The 18237-nt window shown below is 32.6% G+C and overlaps 1 protein-coding gene across 1 annotated transcript in view; it reads right to left on the reverse strand.

The window, feature by feature from the left end:
* Positions 1 to 1666: 1666 nt before the first annotated feature.
* Positions 1667 to 18237, reverse strand: part of LOC128225821 (uncharacterized) — a 66065-nt gene continuing 49494 nt past the window's right edge. The window contains exons 8-14 of the mRNA XM_052935718.1: positions 9305 to 9535; positions 7025 to 7264; positions 4040 to 4276; positions 3305 to 3535; positions 3029 to 3166; positions 2708 to 2845; positions 1667 to 1773 (exon numbers count right to left, since the gene is read on the reverse strand). Of these exons, the coding sequence (XP_052791678.1) occupies positions 1667 to 1773; positions 2708 to 2845; positions 3029 to 3166; positions 3305 to 3535; positions 4040 to 4276; positions 7025 to 7264; positions 9305 to 9535 (1322 nt within the window). The remainder of the gene's footprint in view (positions 1774 to 2707; positions 2846 to 3028; positions 3167 to 3304; positions 3536 to 4039; positions 4277 to 7024; positions 7265 to 9304; positions 9536 to 18237) is intronic.

The raw sequence follows: 18237 nt of genomic DNA on the forward strand, positions 1-18237 counted from the left end.
GATAAACCCTTAACTGCTTACTTAATAATGCATCTATGGAGAGTATTAATAACTGATAACAAGGTTGAATCCTTGTATTTATTAGATGAACACGCAATAACATTAAATGATTGGTGAATGTTAAAAGATTAAATGTGATCTACTATAGTCTCAAAAGGTAGAATTACCATGTTTTTTGCAACTTTTTTTCTAATTAAACTCGATATCCTTCATAAGCACCATTATATTCGACATGTATTAATCTTTTTTGGTAAAATAAAACAATTTATTGTTGTAAATCCTATTTGGGATTAACAGTGCATCTTAAACCAGAATTTCTATGTCGAAGAATAAAGGAACAAAACTTAAATCATATGCAAAATAGAGTTATCTTAACTGTATAACGTAATGTTATATGGTAAGAAGTACTTTTCTGGTGCAAAACTTAAACAAACATTTCTATATCGAAAAAAAGGGCATTTGTTTTGCATTATATGCGTGAGAGATTTATCTTACTCAAGTAATTGGATAAATGATAAGGAGCTTGTGTATAAAGTTTCAATGAAATACAGAACGTATTTGCTGAAATATTGACTAAAATGTGGTGACATGCAAAACCTTAAACATAATTGCTAAGCCAAAAAATAAAGGCGCCTTATTTGCAAAATAGGGTTATCGCACTTGGCTATTCAAATAGGTCAAATGCTTAGATATCGTTGTATTAAGTTTATATGCAATATAAAAACTATTTGCTGACATATTAATCTATGAGTGCCTAGATGCAAAACCTTTACCAGGATTTCTGTATTGAATAAGAATGCGCCGTTTTAAGTATTGTTTGCATGCTACAATTATCTAACTTACATAAACATGTATGTAAGCTTTTTGGAAGCAAATGTATAAAGTTTCAATGCAAAACACGTTGTATTTGCTCAGATATTGAGCGAAATATGGTTACATACAAAATTTTAAGTAAAACAATGAAAGGCAATTAGCATTCTATGCAAATTCGAGTTATATAACATGGTTATACAGGTAGGTTGGATGGTTGAGTACCGTTATATAAAGTCTAAATGTAATACATCAGGTAAATGCTCATATATTAACATATAAGTGCTGATAGAGTCGTCTTACTTAATTAATTATAGTTTAGAACACATATATAATGTTTAAATGCGACATATGATGCAGAACCTTAATCAGAAATTTTATTTCGAATAATAAAGTGCCATAAGTTGCATGTTATCTAAAACAAAATTATCTTAATTGCTTATTTAAGTAGATTGTTTGGTTAAGTACCAATTGTATGAATCCTTCATGCAATACGTCAAGTAGTTGCTGAGATATTGACATATGTCTGCTTACATAAAAAAAACCTTTACCAGAATATCAATAAAGGCCCACAGTTTGCATAATATTCAAATTAGTGTATATAACTTGATTTATGAATTAGAATGGTTGCAATGCAATAAATCATTTATGAACGTCATTACATGCAACGCCTTAACGCCGGTGTGACGTCGTCGTCAACCACGACGCTAGGGTAATTAGCATAGCTCTTCCTATTCTTCGAGTAAAAGAGCAAAATATTCGTAACTGTACAAAGAGAAAAGTCATTTTTTGTGCACCGACAAGTCAAAAACATACTAGACATTAAGAAAGTACTCACGAAAACTACAATTGTCCCCTATCCACCCTGAGGCACATACACCATCTGGACAGTATCCATTGAACACATCACACGTATAACTATTGCAGTGGCAGGTTCCGTTGCAACTTTGTCCGAATGTTCCGCTGTCACATGCTGATCGACGTTTGAAAATAATATATAAAAATAGATAATGCTGATAATATCTTTTTTATTTTAACGGATGTACTCTTTTGCAGGAAACATAAAACAAAATATTTACTTGTTTATACATCAAAGATATTGTGATAAGTAATAGAAATTAAATATTCTAGGACTCGGCGCACTTGGCTTCGTTTTTTGTTTGGCTTCCGTTAAAACACATTTATGCCCATTCTTAACTAATGATATGTATCTTAACATTGCTATCTAACAATATATATATATACATTTCGAAGACATGTTGTTGTGTATTCACAGTCATTGAAACATTTTGCTTTTGGTGGGTCTACAGCTCAATACGATAACAATATTACAACATCATCAGGGTTTGAACGCAAATGGGCAGGTCAAGGTGTGTGGAGCCTAAAGACTCCACGCTTACCTATATTTACACCAATAGTTCATTATTTGTTTCCAGAATTGAAAAATACTTCATTTCTTTTTAGAAACCCTTTTAGTAATTATTTCGCATTTCATAGTTGATTTTAACATACAATTGAAATATGATTGACAACCATATTTTAACAAATCATTAAGTAACACATTTTAACTTGTTGCATTAAATTTACCATGGCCTGCTGACACAATAAAACAATAACAAATTAAAATAAATCAATTTACATGTGTATGCGATCATTCGCGGTCCGATGTTGCGTTGATCGGCCAGTACTCGAAATTTTCGTTCATTTAAGAGATAGAAGTTGAGGTGTAAATATTAGTAAATGATATTTTGTCCAATAAACATGTATATCTAAAATATATTTAGTGCGGCAATTCAAAACGAAACATAAATACGCACACAAACGCATTCAAAGAATTGTTGTTTGACAGTGAATGATCATGAAATTCTTCTATTATTTTAATATTAATTTGACTTACGTATGTTACAACTAGGTGATTGCCATCCACGGGCACACCGTTCATTTGGGCAAAAACCTGTATCCTTTTTACATTCTTTATTCGCATAGCAGTAACATCGATTTTTGCAGTTCTCCCCATATTTACCAGGGCTGCATACTATTCATGAAACATTCGAAAACATTTGTATTACGGTGTAAATAGTTTGTATAATGCAACTAAAAAAAGACGGACTTAAAACCGAAAACCGTCGTCCATTTTGTGAAATTTCTTAAGAAAGTGCGAAGAAGTTTGAAGATATTATCTCATCAATGTTTTGTACTGTGTGTTTAACTAACTTACATATGTTACAGGCTTCTCCTGTCCATCCTGCAGCACAACCGGGTGGTGAACATTCACCAGTAACACCATTACAACGTGGGTCATGTTTACAATGACATTGGTCTGAGCATTTTTCTCCAAAGTGTCCATCAGAACAATCTTCAATAAGAATTTATTTCTATGTTTTTTACACGATATTTGTAGTTTATGTCACAAAACATCTTCGAAACATTATACTTATTTTCCACTGATTAATTTCAAGAATAATCAAACTAATTTATGATATAGTTACTGTACCTCTGGTGTAAAGTTTCACTTCACATATCGTCATTACTGTTGAGGCGTATTTGGTAGTAATGGTAAGATACCTAAAAAGTCTTTGCGACTTAAGATCCAGTACTACTCCATTGATATTATCAGACTTAATAATATCTCCTAATTCTGTCCAGTCGCTAAGATTAGCTGCATCAGTGATCGATATATTGTTGGCGAAGATAGTGAGGTTGGAACTTTGTCCTGTCCGTATTCCTGGTGTTAAAAGTGTTATTATGCAAGTAACCTTATGATTGTACTCAATTAAACCCAGTGAACAAGGTTAAATCAGTATGTTTGTGGGATAAGTATCAATAATATTTAGCATACACATATTTCATCCAAAGCATAACGTTCAATTTTCTTGAAACAGTTATATTTTCAGTTATAAGTCTTGTATAATATAGTTATTTATAGTTATGCATTTGCAACATATTGCTTTAATCTAATGATTATTTTTATACTTTGTTATCATATTGAAATAATTACTAAAACTATTGTTCTAACATCAACATGTTTAAGATTTGCAAAGACAATGTATTACCAGTGTTAATTGCTTTATCTTTTATAAGACCTCGGTAAGAATACGCCTTTTATTTGATAATTGCGCTTGAAATTATTCCCATTTAACAAAGAAATGAATATGAAAACTGACCAAGGAGGTAAGGTTGTTGATACCCATTAGTCTTCGAACCAGTCGTGTAAAATAATTGTAATTACCATTATCCCTCCCATAAAGTCGTATGTAACCAACTGCAGTAACTTCTGAAAGATCAAGTTGTAGCCATGGATGTTTCACACCCAAGGCTACGCTACATCGTTGACACAATACAAAGTCATCACTGGACAAATCATGAAGAATGCTCCCGTCAATGGACTTCGATGCGTCACACGCGTTATACTGGCTTGATATTGAAGGCGTTACAATTGTGTGGCCTGGTATGATAATATTATTGTCTGAAACAAAATGAACATGAATACTTACAAATCCAGTGTTTTGTAAAGAATTTGAAAAACTCGGCCCAATGGACGTTCAAACTTGAAAGGTAGGGGCCATTTAAAAATCGGCCATAAATAAAGTGCAAACTTCGTAAATAAAATATAAAATTGAATACATCAAGTGTAATCATCCAGAACAGTAATATTCACAACACATGGTTGCTTTGTTGTTGGTGTTAGTTTATCATACAATAGCCAAGAAAAGTCAGCCCCAGACGAACAACATTAAACAAAAAAAACAATTACACAATTTTATGACGTCACACTGAGAGTACATCCATTTACTCGGTTTATGTGACCTACATCGGTCTGTCAAGTTTTAATGTGTGCACGGATTTTAAGTTATTTGCTGTCGCTTTCTACGATGATTTTGTAGCGTTTTCTTAAGTGTACATGGAGTTTCACAACATGCAGATGATTACGGCAAAGCATTATTCTGTACTGCATGGCTGTTGATGTTGAAAAAGTCCCACCAAGAAAGTTTCCAGAGAACATGATGTTCTAGCCGTCATGAGATATGTAAGGAGAAGTCTGTGCTGCGGAATTCATGATTGTGTTTTTGGTAACCGACAGCTGATCGAACTGGCAAGCAAATGGCATTGATTGCATATTGCCTGTGGTTGTCAAGATGTAGATGTTTAAAATGTTCTTGTGTTGTTTGTCACTTATGTGGCTGTATTTGTTGACTAACTGAATATTTCTGTGACTAGTGATTTACATTATCTGGTTTGGGGAACATTGTTATCAGAACTATTTTTAACAAGATGCTTTCTAGCACTATGAGCCATTTGTCTATCGGAAGTCCTACAGCTTCATTATTGAGGTAAGGACTTATTGGCGTTTAAACCATTGTGTTTACAAACAATGCGGAGGGATATCTAGGTCGCGTGTGATTAGTCCTTATGTGTAAGATAAAAATATTCGTAATGGGTATATTACACAGAAAACAAGGGTAAGCATGTGATAAAATCATTATTTTTTTCCGGTGCAATTGTGGCTATAACGAAACAAAAGGAAAGTACCAGTACCAGCCGCATATAAACACATATGATGATCTGACTAATGAGAATCGGATACATACGGCGGTACCTAACAATCCTTTATAAACACCCCTAGCTGTATATAGTATATACGTAGTGTGTTGTTTGTGGAGTTTTATGTTGTTCCATGTTTCTGGTTTGCAACTGTTTGCTTTTATGTTCTATGCCATTGACGCTGACCCTGTGTCATTGATCGAGGTTATGTTTACAATTTTTTACAATGGTGAGTAATTGTTATTAATCATTTTCAGAAAACGTTCCTGCATCTTCTTCAAAGACAAATGAATGACAGTAAATTTGCAAATGATAATGTGTCTTCTTTTTTTAATTGTTCCAAGAATCGTCATGGTGATGGTCTTTGATATTGAAATTTGGCATTTAAAAAACGTATTCAATTCATTATAGTTGGTATATTTAGAACACACAGATATTGTACTTTATAAAGTATGCGATAATGTTCGTTTTCTCAGGCCGGCGGTCAAATATAGTTGACTAAGAATATTGCAATCAATGTGTGTCTTGCCATTGCAGATATAATATTTATGTTGAGACCTGAAGTACAGTCCAAATATCGTATTTATAATTTTTGTCCCGGTTCCAATTATTTCGCGTTTAATGTCCACTGTGTTTCATTCTTGCGAACTGTGATTGATAGTAACATGCAGTCTTTGCGAAAGCAGTCTTAGGAGATTCCGGCATTGCCGATTCTAAACGATGTTCCGTATAAGTAGATCATTGCCGTTACGGAAATCATTCGTTTACTTTCATCGTTGTTCGTATGCCTTAGAGTTTTCTCAGTTTATTTTTTCCATCTGGCTGAATGACATTTATAATAATTCACATGCACTGTCTGGTGGAAAACTATTCACGGCAATCAAATGATTGCTTTGGTGTGATGTCCGTATGTTTATATTTAACATTTTTGTAAGAGAGTGTCCGATTCGTTGCGTAACAGTCTTTCTGTCCGTGTGTTTGTGCGACTGAGGTGAGGATGTGTCGTTTTTATTGCGCGTTAAGTGTGCTTATGTCAGAAACGTATGACAATATGATACTTCATTAACTCGATATGGAATACTTTCTAAAAATGATAATTCGCTGGAGTCTGCGGTGTGTCAGTTATTTAGTGTTACTCATTATTACATTTATCATCATTTTCATTTCAGTAAATACGGTTACTGTTAATAGCATCAATCCTGAATCATACGTTGTTCTTTCATTATTGGCAGAATTTTATTAAGCCATGTTAGTTAGCTACTTTATCATCCTTGTTTAGTAAGAACATAATATCAGTAAATGCAATATCTCACTTGAATTTCCAGCATTTCTACACGTTTCACCTTAAATTTCTTTAACATTACGGCCAGATAAAACACAGATGATGATATACCAAATTTCCAACGCAGTGTCTTTATAACAAATTGAATGTTTTATTCATAAATGTCTGTATTCGAGAACAAATTACAACCAAAAGTATTTATTCCGATTGATCATAAACGCACATCAGTTGACTTTATTCATTGCGCCTTAAGATACCGTTACGAACAATACACATAGACATTGAAGAGGATATTAGACAGGTCATATTTCAGGTTAAAACACAGTTTCCATAAGTTAAATAATACCCATTCCACGTCGTTTCGGAAAAGCGGAATACATCAAAACTTACCTCTTCCTTGTATAAGCTCAAATATTTCCACCTCACAAAGAAGAATTGGATAAGTTGGAAGATCGACTGAGTGTGGTTTAGGAAGGCTCAATCGACAGAAACGTGCTTCTATTGGCGTTGATAGGTTAAAATCAAATGTTCCATTAGCAGGATATGGTAGTGTTGTAAGCGGAAGTATGTTCCCATTATTATTCAGGATGTTAGATGTTGATAGATGTACAGTAAATCCCTCCAATTGTTCTGAAAGGAAGAGGTCTGAATGAACTCGATATTAACATTGTTCTAATCGACATAAATAGTATGTTTATAATTGAGAACAAGCCAACCTAAATACATAAAACCAAAGACCAGCAGCGGTTCTGTGTACACGATTGTAGGACATTTTGATTTGTACAATGACTAAGATCTCCTTCGAAATCACAAACTCCATGGGCTATCTTAAAGTATAGATAATAAAGTTTCGATTGTAAGCAAACATTTAGAATAATAAAATTCATGTAAACACCAAAAATGATTTCAAATACTGTATCCCTTTTTAATTTCCGTCTAAAATATTGCATAATTTTAACATAAATATGGATACCGGATTCAATTTCTTTAATTCACTTTCCTTCTGATGACGTATCCCTCACTTGTCAAGAACGCATGCTCGAATCGGACGGATGTTGTTAAATATCAATGTTTTTGATAAGAAAAACATATTGTTAATTTTATTTTAAGAAGCTTCAAAGGTAAAACATAAATACATACTGAGAATGCTATGTATAACAAGTTATCTGGTCCAAGTTAAACTTACTCTCAATAAAGGAGATTCAAAATAAATGTTTTGTTTTTTTTGTTAATCATGCAAGGACAGCTTTCTTCTTCCAGGGTAAATTATTAAGTTGGTTTATAAAGTAAGAAACAGAAAAAGGGCTAACAATAATCTTTTAGTCTGCTATGAAGGTTATAAGCTACTCAGCAAACATAAAGAGGCTAGCATTTTTATTTTCAGTAACAATAAGACAAACAAAATGTCTTCAGGAAGACGTGTTTTCAATTTGTTAAATTCTGCATCAATTGCATTAATTTTATAGAAATAAATGGGTTTTAAAGGATAGAAACAAGGAATTTTACAATGAATTCGCGTGGTATTTTAAGAATAAGTATACTATAAAATTGGGATACCAGTTAGACTTATCAACCACCTTTAAACGCATGTTTCGCTAAGGTATGTGTCCATCATAAATATCCAAAGTAAATACAGGTTTGTGCCCATTACCTTTGTTATTACAAGACCACTTCCAGGCTAATAGGTCAAAGGGAATAGAGAACATCTCTTGTTTCAAAAGCCATTGTGATAACAGGTAAAATGTTTACTCTGATTTGATAAAACATATTCTTAATTTTCAGAGAAGAAAGGTTTTGTTTTTTTTTAGCATTTTGAATAAGAAACTCAACATTGGATTTCGATATAAACCGACTCATAGCCTTTTATTATCCATAAGTGTTTATGCAAATATTCTAACGTTTATGAACAGTATTATGGACCGTTCAAAAATGTTCAAAGCATTTTCGATGAATGTCGCTGTATTTGGCGGACCACAGTTTCACTGATTTTTTTAAACCAATACATATAACACTGGAATACGGACGCATATGCAACTTATGTAGCTCCTTCTTGAAATGATCGGAGATGTGAAATATTTTGTTAATGAAGTTTGTGCAGGATTTAACTATATTTTTCTTTGCCTTCATTTTGTGAATGAAATAAACTAAAATGTCCAGTTTGTAAACATATAAATGTTTTGTCTTTCAAAAAAGTAGAAATACGAGAGAATGAAGATAAATATAAATCTAAGCAAAATGTATCAACATTACATAAAATTCTATTAAAAGTACACATGAAAACCTTTATTCGACTGTATTTCTGTCACTTACAACCTTTACACTCTCTCCATCGATGCTACTTACAACTAGAATATAATATTATTATATAAAAACCCTTTGTTATTATAAGCCATTTTTCCATGCTCTTGTAGACAGCATAATTATGCACTGCTTGATATATATTGTGATTTTATGAATAACATTCCTAACCATACGGCATGGTTATAATATGATGTTGTTGTTGTTTATATATTTATATACATAACTTAGTTTAATTTACGTCTATATTTAAATTTTTAACTTGAATACACACGTATTTTGTGATAAGAGTAGAATAAAACTTTTAGTGAATAATATTATACTTGATACGGCTAAAATGTATATGAAACATATAAATATCCTTTTTATTACTTGTAACATTGTCCTTTCGTCCGTAAACTCTTATCCTGCTAATGTTGTGAACTGCTCCAAGATCCACCTGCCACCACGGAGGGTCACCATACTCGGATAAGGTGAAATGAGAGGAGTCTACAGGACTACATGTTTTGTCTCCGTCCACCGCGTTACTTGAGGGCCATATTTCGGTTTTAGAATTAGAAACTGTGTACTGCAGGGTAGGTTTAGACAATGCCACATTGATAGCTGAAATATAATGTTTTGTTGCGGAATCGTTGATGTATTTGGAAAAAAGGTGTGTTAACATTTTTAGACGATTGGTGCCACATTTGATAATACTAAAAGCATGTTCGGATATGAAACGTCATGGTGCAAGGGTTAAAGTTATTGTAGTATAGTATAGTCCATAGGTTTTGTGGACGTGGAACGACGATCAATAATATTTCATTTTAAAAACTCGTGTTAAGACGAAGTGGATTTAATATACTTGAAAATCAACACACATACTGTCACTACCATGAAATCCTTACCTATATCAGTTAAGTCCGCTAGTGATACTATGAGCAGAACGCCAAGCCATGGTCTTGTAACCCACTGAATAAAACACATGTAAACAATGGTATTTGTCAAAGGATCACTTTTCCTTTCAGCATGCACGCAAAAACAAGACAGATTCTGGTTTTCGTACACAACCCATTTTTTCTAAAAATGTTTTCGAGTGGTTTTAGGTTGATGAAGAAATTGAAATATAAAAACTTGAGCTCCGTTTAAAACAAAAAGTAGTATTAAATTTCATAAAAGTTATATCTTTCAAATATGAAGTACTGTTAACAATGATTAAATCTCAGTAGACCTTTTAAAGGTTTCAAATCCCAACATTATAAACGAAGCTTACCGTTGATATTTTTTAAGAAATTTCCTACTTTCATAACTTGCTTCGGCAAGCCTTACTCATAACTGAGATACTGATATACATGTAAATAGGCCATGTCACGAGATGTCATATATATAACGATATTAAGAATTTTGTGAGTAAGTTAAACTTACATATTTCCTGATTGAATTGAATATAATAAAAATGTCCTTTTTATGATAACGATTGTTATACTGTTAACATGCCTGTCACATTCTTTGTCCTGGTGAAACTAAACACGAAAGGCCAATTTGTTTTATCTACGCTGATGATGAGCCAAATAACACAATAGGACAAAGCAATTTCAATTTCCGCGCTTCTTTCATTACAGAAGTAGTGCCTATACAAATAAAAAACATAATATAATTCCGATCATTTAAATCCTTTGATATGACAACTGAAAACTGAGATGACATCCAGATAGAATAACAATATTTACAGTTTATTTACTATTGACGACGTTTGCATTATTTTGAATGTGAATTACACCCGTTTGTATAAGGTCATACTAGTGATTTGTTCACGACGTCAATAACTTTTTAAATACAGAAAGTGATGAACACTGAAACTACGTTTGACTTTCTTCCTTTTTTAAATATGGAAATACTGTTTCAAATCGAATTGTTTACAAACATGCGCAGAAGTATTGTTGATTTGATTTAAACATATTGTATGCCTTTATTCTTTCAACATGATCGGTATATTCACAAAAATGATGGAGAGTATACAAAAAGTATATGTGTTGGACACAAGTTTTAACAACATTAGTAACGTCTTCCCCATGATCATATACTATTGTTATATGACACAGGTGAAAAACAGCAAAATACTAGGTAATTATATTTTACCGGACACACCGTTCAGCATGTGAAGAAACTATATTATATTATATAAATAACTAACTTTGGCACTTTAATGAAGGACTATTTTATTTCAGTGTTTTTAAATATATTTTGCAAAATCAACATTATACGTTTGATACAAACTTATATTCAACTAGTTATAACATGACAAATGTTACACCTTTTTAAAAGGTTCTTTTTTTCAAAACATTAACATATTCTATTCAATAAGCACGACTATGGGAACTGTGTTAATGTGTACGACCTTATACTGCTTAACGTGATGACCACTGACTGTATCGATCTCAATGAATGTTCTATTGTTTAAATACATACACGTGTTAATATGAAATAATCGTCAATTGTTATCATGCAAATAATAAAGCAAAAACCGCATTTTTATGGCTTGAACATCTGCAAACGACCTGACAGGTGTTCTAACAACAAAGTACCAAGTAGACCCGGTAAAAAATGTTTTGAGAGCCCCGTATCAAGATGGCTGCTTTTTCGAGGCTCTGATTTTCTAGGGCTTTTTACTCAATTTTATGAACAGTTTGAATCAAACATGACTCTAAGATTGTGTTATAATGCCATTTTTTTCTACACGATGGCCAATACCCTGAAAGCAACACCCTCAAACTTTACTAGAAAATGAGCCTCGCAAGGAGAGTGTGTGGGTAAAACAACTATTGTGACTCATAAAACGGGTTCTAACATTCCATTGAAAGATTTGTTGAAGACTATCGAAAATATTTATTACCTGTTTTCAAATGTATATAGGGTATTCCAGAAAAAAATAACAACTGTCGTCATAATCAGAATGTATACCATTTTTGGCTATTGCAGAATCATTGCTCAGCTCCACTGATTATGTTCAGCAAAACGACCAAGCAACGGAGGCGATTATTGGATTTCCAAACTACAGAACACTGAATTGTAGCTATACATCTCCACCAGATCCAGAAAATTGACTAGAAGTAAACACAGCGTTTCTCAGATAAGTCCTTGTTAAATTAATAGACATGTTGTTAGATACGTTAGAAAACTCTTTTTACAGCAACCTATTCGTAAGGAACGACGAGACAGAGATGCACAAGGAAAAGGACTCATGAATTCCTTCCAAGATGATTCCTCATTCAAGAGACATACATACCTTGAAATTAAGAATGTTGAGTCTATGTGTCTCGAAACTGACATTAACAAAATAACATTTGGTATTTTACGTGTAAACAAACAACCATCATAGTCTTATGCCATATTCGAAATAATTGTTAACAACTGTTGAGTCAGAAAGACTTCTAAATGCATTTGATATGTATTGGTGACATGAATTGTGACTTAATCTAAAATGACAAATGCTCTGTGTTAGATTAAAAATTGGTGATAATTGTAATCATACCAATATTATAAAGACAGACAGACATAAATATTTATTCCGACGTGTACATAGTACATTGTCTATAAAATTCTACATATTTCATGAAATATACAAATAACATTCAATATGTATGATGATATGTATATATAAATAAATATAGTAAACATTCACGTGTCAGGTAAATACAAAAAAAAAACTACAAAAAACAAGACATAACACCAAACTAACACCAGACAGACAAACAAATAAAGGAAAAGAAATACAACATCATAGAGCAATATTTGTTTGTGAGTTAAATGAAAACGAGGATGTATCATTCTGAAAACAACTATTTAATGCTACCTTTATTGACAAACTGTACAACGCTAATAGTATATCGTAGCACATTATATATCCTAGAGTATATTTAAAAAAAGTATTATTGACGTATCGAGCTTTTTAAATTTAACTATAGTCATTCGCGGAAACCGGTAAACGGACTGTAGTCATATACGATCACGTGACTTAATATACGTATCATTCCGGACATTTAATAAATCGGATAACACGTGATGTTATGATCTTGAAAAACATAAAATACGATTGTTTATAAGAAGTATTATATGATATGTGTCGTTTAACTATAATTCTGTATGTGTTCCGAGGATGTCTATGTAATTAAAACTAAGTCAGGACACTTGGCATAGGATTAACATTTCTAACTAACTTCGAGACAGCAGATGCCAACTTGCACGTCAGATAAGTAAACATTGTTGAAATATGCAGTTATTATATAATTTGAATACATACAATAAAGACATATTTAGATCACGGTCAATCTGCCTTCTAATCTTAATCAACAGAGCTTAAAAGTAGACAACACAGAAATATAAAATGGCCAACTTGTTTCACCAAATAACACTATCCAGCACCTATTAATCTAATTATCTCAAACAGTTGAAACCTTTAACGAAAGACCATAAATTTCAACTGTGATTGTCATAATATGATAGCTTCATTGTAATTCACTGTTTAAGTGAGGTTTGTGCACGTAAACTGGTTTAAACCACCAGTAAATTTACATTTTACTGACCGTTCTTAGAAATTCGTGATAAAAAATCTAGTTTTGTTTATAAAGTATATATGCACTGCACTGTTTGTGGGGTTTTGTGCTGTAGTTCCATGTTTTTTTTGTTGTTGTTGTTTTTTGTTTTTTTGTAACGGTATGTCTTTGGCGTTTACATTGTACCATTAAACGTAGTAAAAGTTTGGCTACTGAGCTTGTCTCTGTAGTTTTTCATATAAATATTGTCTTTGTTTCCATTAACTCAAACATTTGAAATCTTTCATTAAGATCAAATTTGTATTTTGACGTAATATACTTGTTTTAAAGTGATGTATTCCGTATTGATCGAAGGTAAGTAATTTGTTTTTCTTCTGTTATTTCACTAATGAAATTTCATATTTACCGGAAAGCATACATAATATGCGATAACCTACTTGTTTTGATTTAAGAATGTATTCTTTAAAATATTAAAACAATATGTCATTTATTTTATCTAAGTCCATTTCGAAACAATTTCCGTAATTTAACTGGATACATTTAATGACTTGTACCCAGATTTAAGGTACAAATCATTGCATTTGAATGTGTTCCTGAACGTCTCGCATTTATACGCTGTCAATATCCTTTTTGTCTGAATATTTTATTTCTTTAAATGTAAATATAAACTCCAAATGTACAATTTCAATTGAAATGCATTTGATTGCATTTGGGTCAATGTGAGATACACCCATAACAGTAGATTGTTCCTAGATTAATTTGATGAGTATAATTATTACATGTGTTACAATTGCAATTGGAACATTTGATATTATTGTCAAAATTTATCATGTTTAGTATGTGTTTATGAGACTCAGTTTAGACTGAGAAATGGCTAAGTACTATAATCAAAGAGAACAAGTTAAAACTTGTATGTATTTTTTTAGCTAACAGCACGGAAACATTGACTACAAATTGTTTTCAAAAAGTCAGTCGGCCCACAGCAAGAACGAATTACCTAGGAGGACCTTTGAGGAAACACGTGCCTGGTCGTTGTCCCGAACCCATAACCACCGGAGCATGATACTCTTCCAACTGAGCTAGCCAGGGCACTGGTTCGCCAACCGCACCTCAAACACTCTACAGTCCTTCCTCATTAACCATTTTGGCTAACTTATGTACTGAGGGCTGCGTTTTACTCCTGACACCAGGATATTTAAACAGCGTTTGTTATAGGGCTCGAAAATGTGGCCGCCGTAACACTAGCATGGCATTCGAATCACTGTTTTAACAGGATGACTTGTCCAAACCAAACACTACAACACATACACTTTTTATAGCGGTCTTAAAGTGGACCGAACAAAATATATATGGAATATCAACAATGTAATCTTTGTCATTAATCATAAAGAAATGCTGAAAAACAATTAATAAATATAATTTGTCACCAGTGTGAACAAAACTGCTATTATTTCCAATTCATGCATACAATTACTTGTTCCCATGCATTCATTCTCATCACAATGTTCCTTTATATTTCGTAAGGGATCATCAAGTTACTGAATATGTATGAGTGATAAGAATAAATCAATATTAATTAGGTATGAATTAGAACAACATCTCAACAATGTCGGGTTTCTCAAAAACGTATTGAAATAAAGATAATGGTGTAATATTCCTGATATACTTATTCAGTTTCATTCGCATATTTTATTCGCACTCCGTGATCATTTCTGACAATATCTCGGTTTTTTACCACCTAGTAGAATGCAGTTAGGGAAGTATAAATTCATGCCAAAGAAGCATAGTTCTTGTTAGCAGATAATATGACGATACATAATGGCATGGACAGTATTCACACAAACCATGTCACATAGTTTTAAGATAACTGAATAGTTTATGTACAAAACAATAAAATTAATGAGAGATTTTATAACTGTGAGTTATTGAAATTTTCTCACAATCGAAAGAAGCAATATGCCCCTAAATTCATGGTTTACCACTATTGGATAATACGCATTTAAGTTATTGTCATTACAATGTCAGATTGACGCCTCCACCGCCGGACGTCATGAGAAATGTCATGACATACTTTTCAGAACGTCACGACCACTTATATTTAATGTCGCCTGAATTTTAGACTAGTTTTCCTGTGTCATCCCCTGATTTAAATATGTAAAACAATAACATCAAAATCCAAATCTAAATAGAGATAATGGTATTTCTCTTATCAGTGTTTTTTTCTATATTTCCTATTATCATCATGACTTGCGATCGGCCGAACTGTGTTAATTCTTACGTTTCTGTTTTGATATCTCAGTAAACGTGATATCATTGTTTTACGAATACTGGGCTTGTCTCTGTATTTTTATTCCGTAAACGTATTATCTACATATCCCGGGCCCACAACCAATCAGACTTGCACAGACGTATTTGAGGAACCATAAGCTTGTATTTGATTAACACTTTACAGTAATTTTAGATATATCTCTTGTTGTGTCTTAAATTTTGATAAGACCTAAAAGTCCAATTATGTTAAAGTGATGTAAAAGTAGGTTCTCATATTTATATCCAAATGGCTTCTCTGAACCTTTTTAATCTTTTTAACGCATTGAATGATAAAAGAATGCAATTACAAAATGCAATAAACCCGAAAGTTTAACCTAAACTAAGGGTAATCTTAATTGAGCGCGCAAAATTACGAAAATGCATATCACGTGACTTCCTGAATTCTATGCTGCTTTTTATAAGTATTTTTATGTATTTTTAAGCTTAAAAGTTTTCCCGGTTACGCATCTGAAAACACATTTTTTTCAATATTTTCTGTATGATTTGGAAATCTTAGTGTAAAAACGTTTTGTTTTAAGTGTGTTGCGAACCCATGCCGTTAAAGTCAAGAGTTAACCAGTTCTTTCGCCCCATGGTACACTAGACCACGCGGAATTCGATACATCTCGACGATATCTTGACCATATATTAATAGTATAACGTGATAATGGTAATCAACAAACGACGCAAAAGAAACGTACTTATCTACCATATTTCACTTAACAACAGTGATGCTACGCTCCGCCCACTTGTGTGCCTCATTAACATTTTGTAAGCCCGTGGGCAAGTTTGGAATTTTGTTGGTAATTCCTTTACATTTATTTTTAATAAAGCATCGTTCGAGCTTGGGGATTTCATCGGACATTGTATGAGACTCTTTCATAGTCATTTACTTATTTTTCTCTCTAATTATTTAATTCTAAATGACACCGAGACTTTATGTTTTAGTAACGATTTATTTCCTTGAATACCTCATCGTTCTGCTGCCGAATCGAGTGTGATACCATCGTGTATGTTGTGTATTGGTCATGGAAAAACTTTTATAAGTTTAAATTCTGCGAAAAGTTCCACAATTAATTAACATGTCAAAAGCGTACGAAAGAAATTATAATAATTTCCTATACAACACAACATATATTTATACATATGTATACGCTTAAACGTGGATATTTTTAACACAACAGTCTGAATTTAAATGCTACGTTTAATTACCAAAATATCAAGACATTGTCAGTTCTTTGCGATCCGAACGTGAGAAAGCTACCATTTATTATAAAAAAAATTCCCTAAATACTGTAAAGGTTTATGCGATCCAAATTGAACATCCCTAATATATATGTTAATATATTTATATTCATAACTTACCTATATTTGAGTTAAATAAAGAGTACAAGTATTTAGTGTGTAAGTATCTAAACTTATTACCTACCAGAATTGTCGCCATTTGCGCGTGTTATTCCTTTATATCCATTTGACACTGGCTTTAACAAGGAAGTGCAAACATTCAATTATCAAAACACAATACCCGAGCGATATCTAAAGCAAACCTCAACAGTTGATAACACATGTTTAGTAGGTCAAACCTACACGATTGTATACTGATAAATTATGACTGCCTTCATATGAAAGAAAATTACATTTTTCAGTTGCCATTTCAACAAAAACAATGTTTGAGACAAATGTTAATCAAATACTCACAAATTTAAACTTAAACAGCAAGGGATAAACTTACCATAAATATAATATCAACTTTGTTTTATTAAACAAAACTCGCATTTAGCTTAATTCATTTCAATAAATGTATAAATAAGATATCCCGACGTAGAATTATGTAATGCATTGCTTAGGGTTTTATATTCTTTTCGAGTTTCAAAGGGGGGATACGCGGTAATTAATAGTTAGTGTGCACATTGACTGTTGAGAGCTGTTACTAGTTTTAGTTGTGCAGTATTTGGGTAACAAGATAAAACAATGAAGGAGTGTTTGGTACTTTAGGTGGAGTGGGATGTATTTTTATCCGTCGGTTATACTTTTTGGCCATCTCTTATAATAGCACTGTCACAAACACGAAAATGTCCGTGTTTTGTGGACGGCGTGGTTGAAATTGAATTGTGGTTGGACAAGGAAAAGTGCGGAAAAGTTCTTTAAATATTATGATAAAAGGTCAACACAATCTTCAAAACGGGGATCAGTACGAATTAAGTACGGCGTACTATGATGAAGGATGTTTTACTATGGGTGGCAAGTTGCGAGTGGACAGGTCTGCTGTGAACCACGTTGAACCACATTTAATTATGGTCAGCCTCGATAAACTGCGTCAACTATTGATCGATACGTATGATTACGTTTGCATGCGGTTAAAGTACTTAGAATGTGAGCATCGAAAATTAGTTAAACGAACTAAAACGCGAAGAAAGGCAGCATGTTTAATTTTATGACAAAATACTGATACATGTAGGTTCGTTT

This window comes from Mya arenaria, chromosome 3 (genome assembly GCF_026914265.1).
Source record: "Mya arenaria isolate MELC-2E11 chromosome 3, ASM2691426v1".
Classification (NCBI taxonomy): domain Eukaryota; kingdom Metazoa; phylum Mollusca; class Bivalvia; order Myida; family Myidae; genus Mya; species Mya arenaria.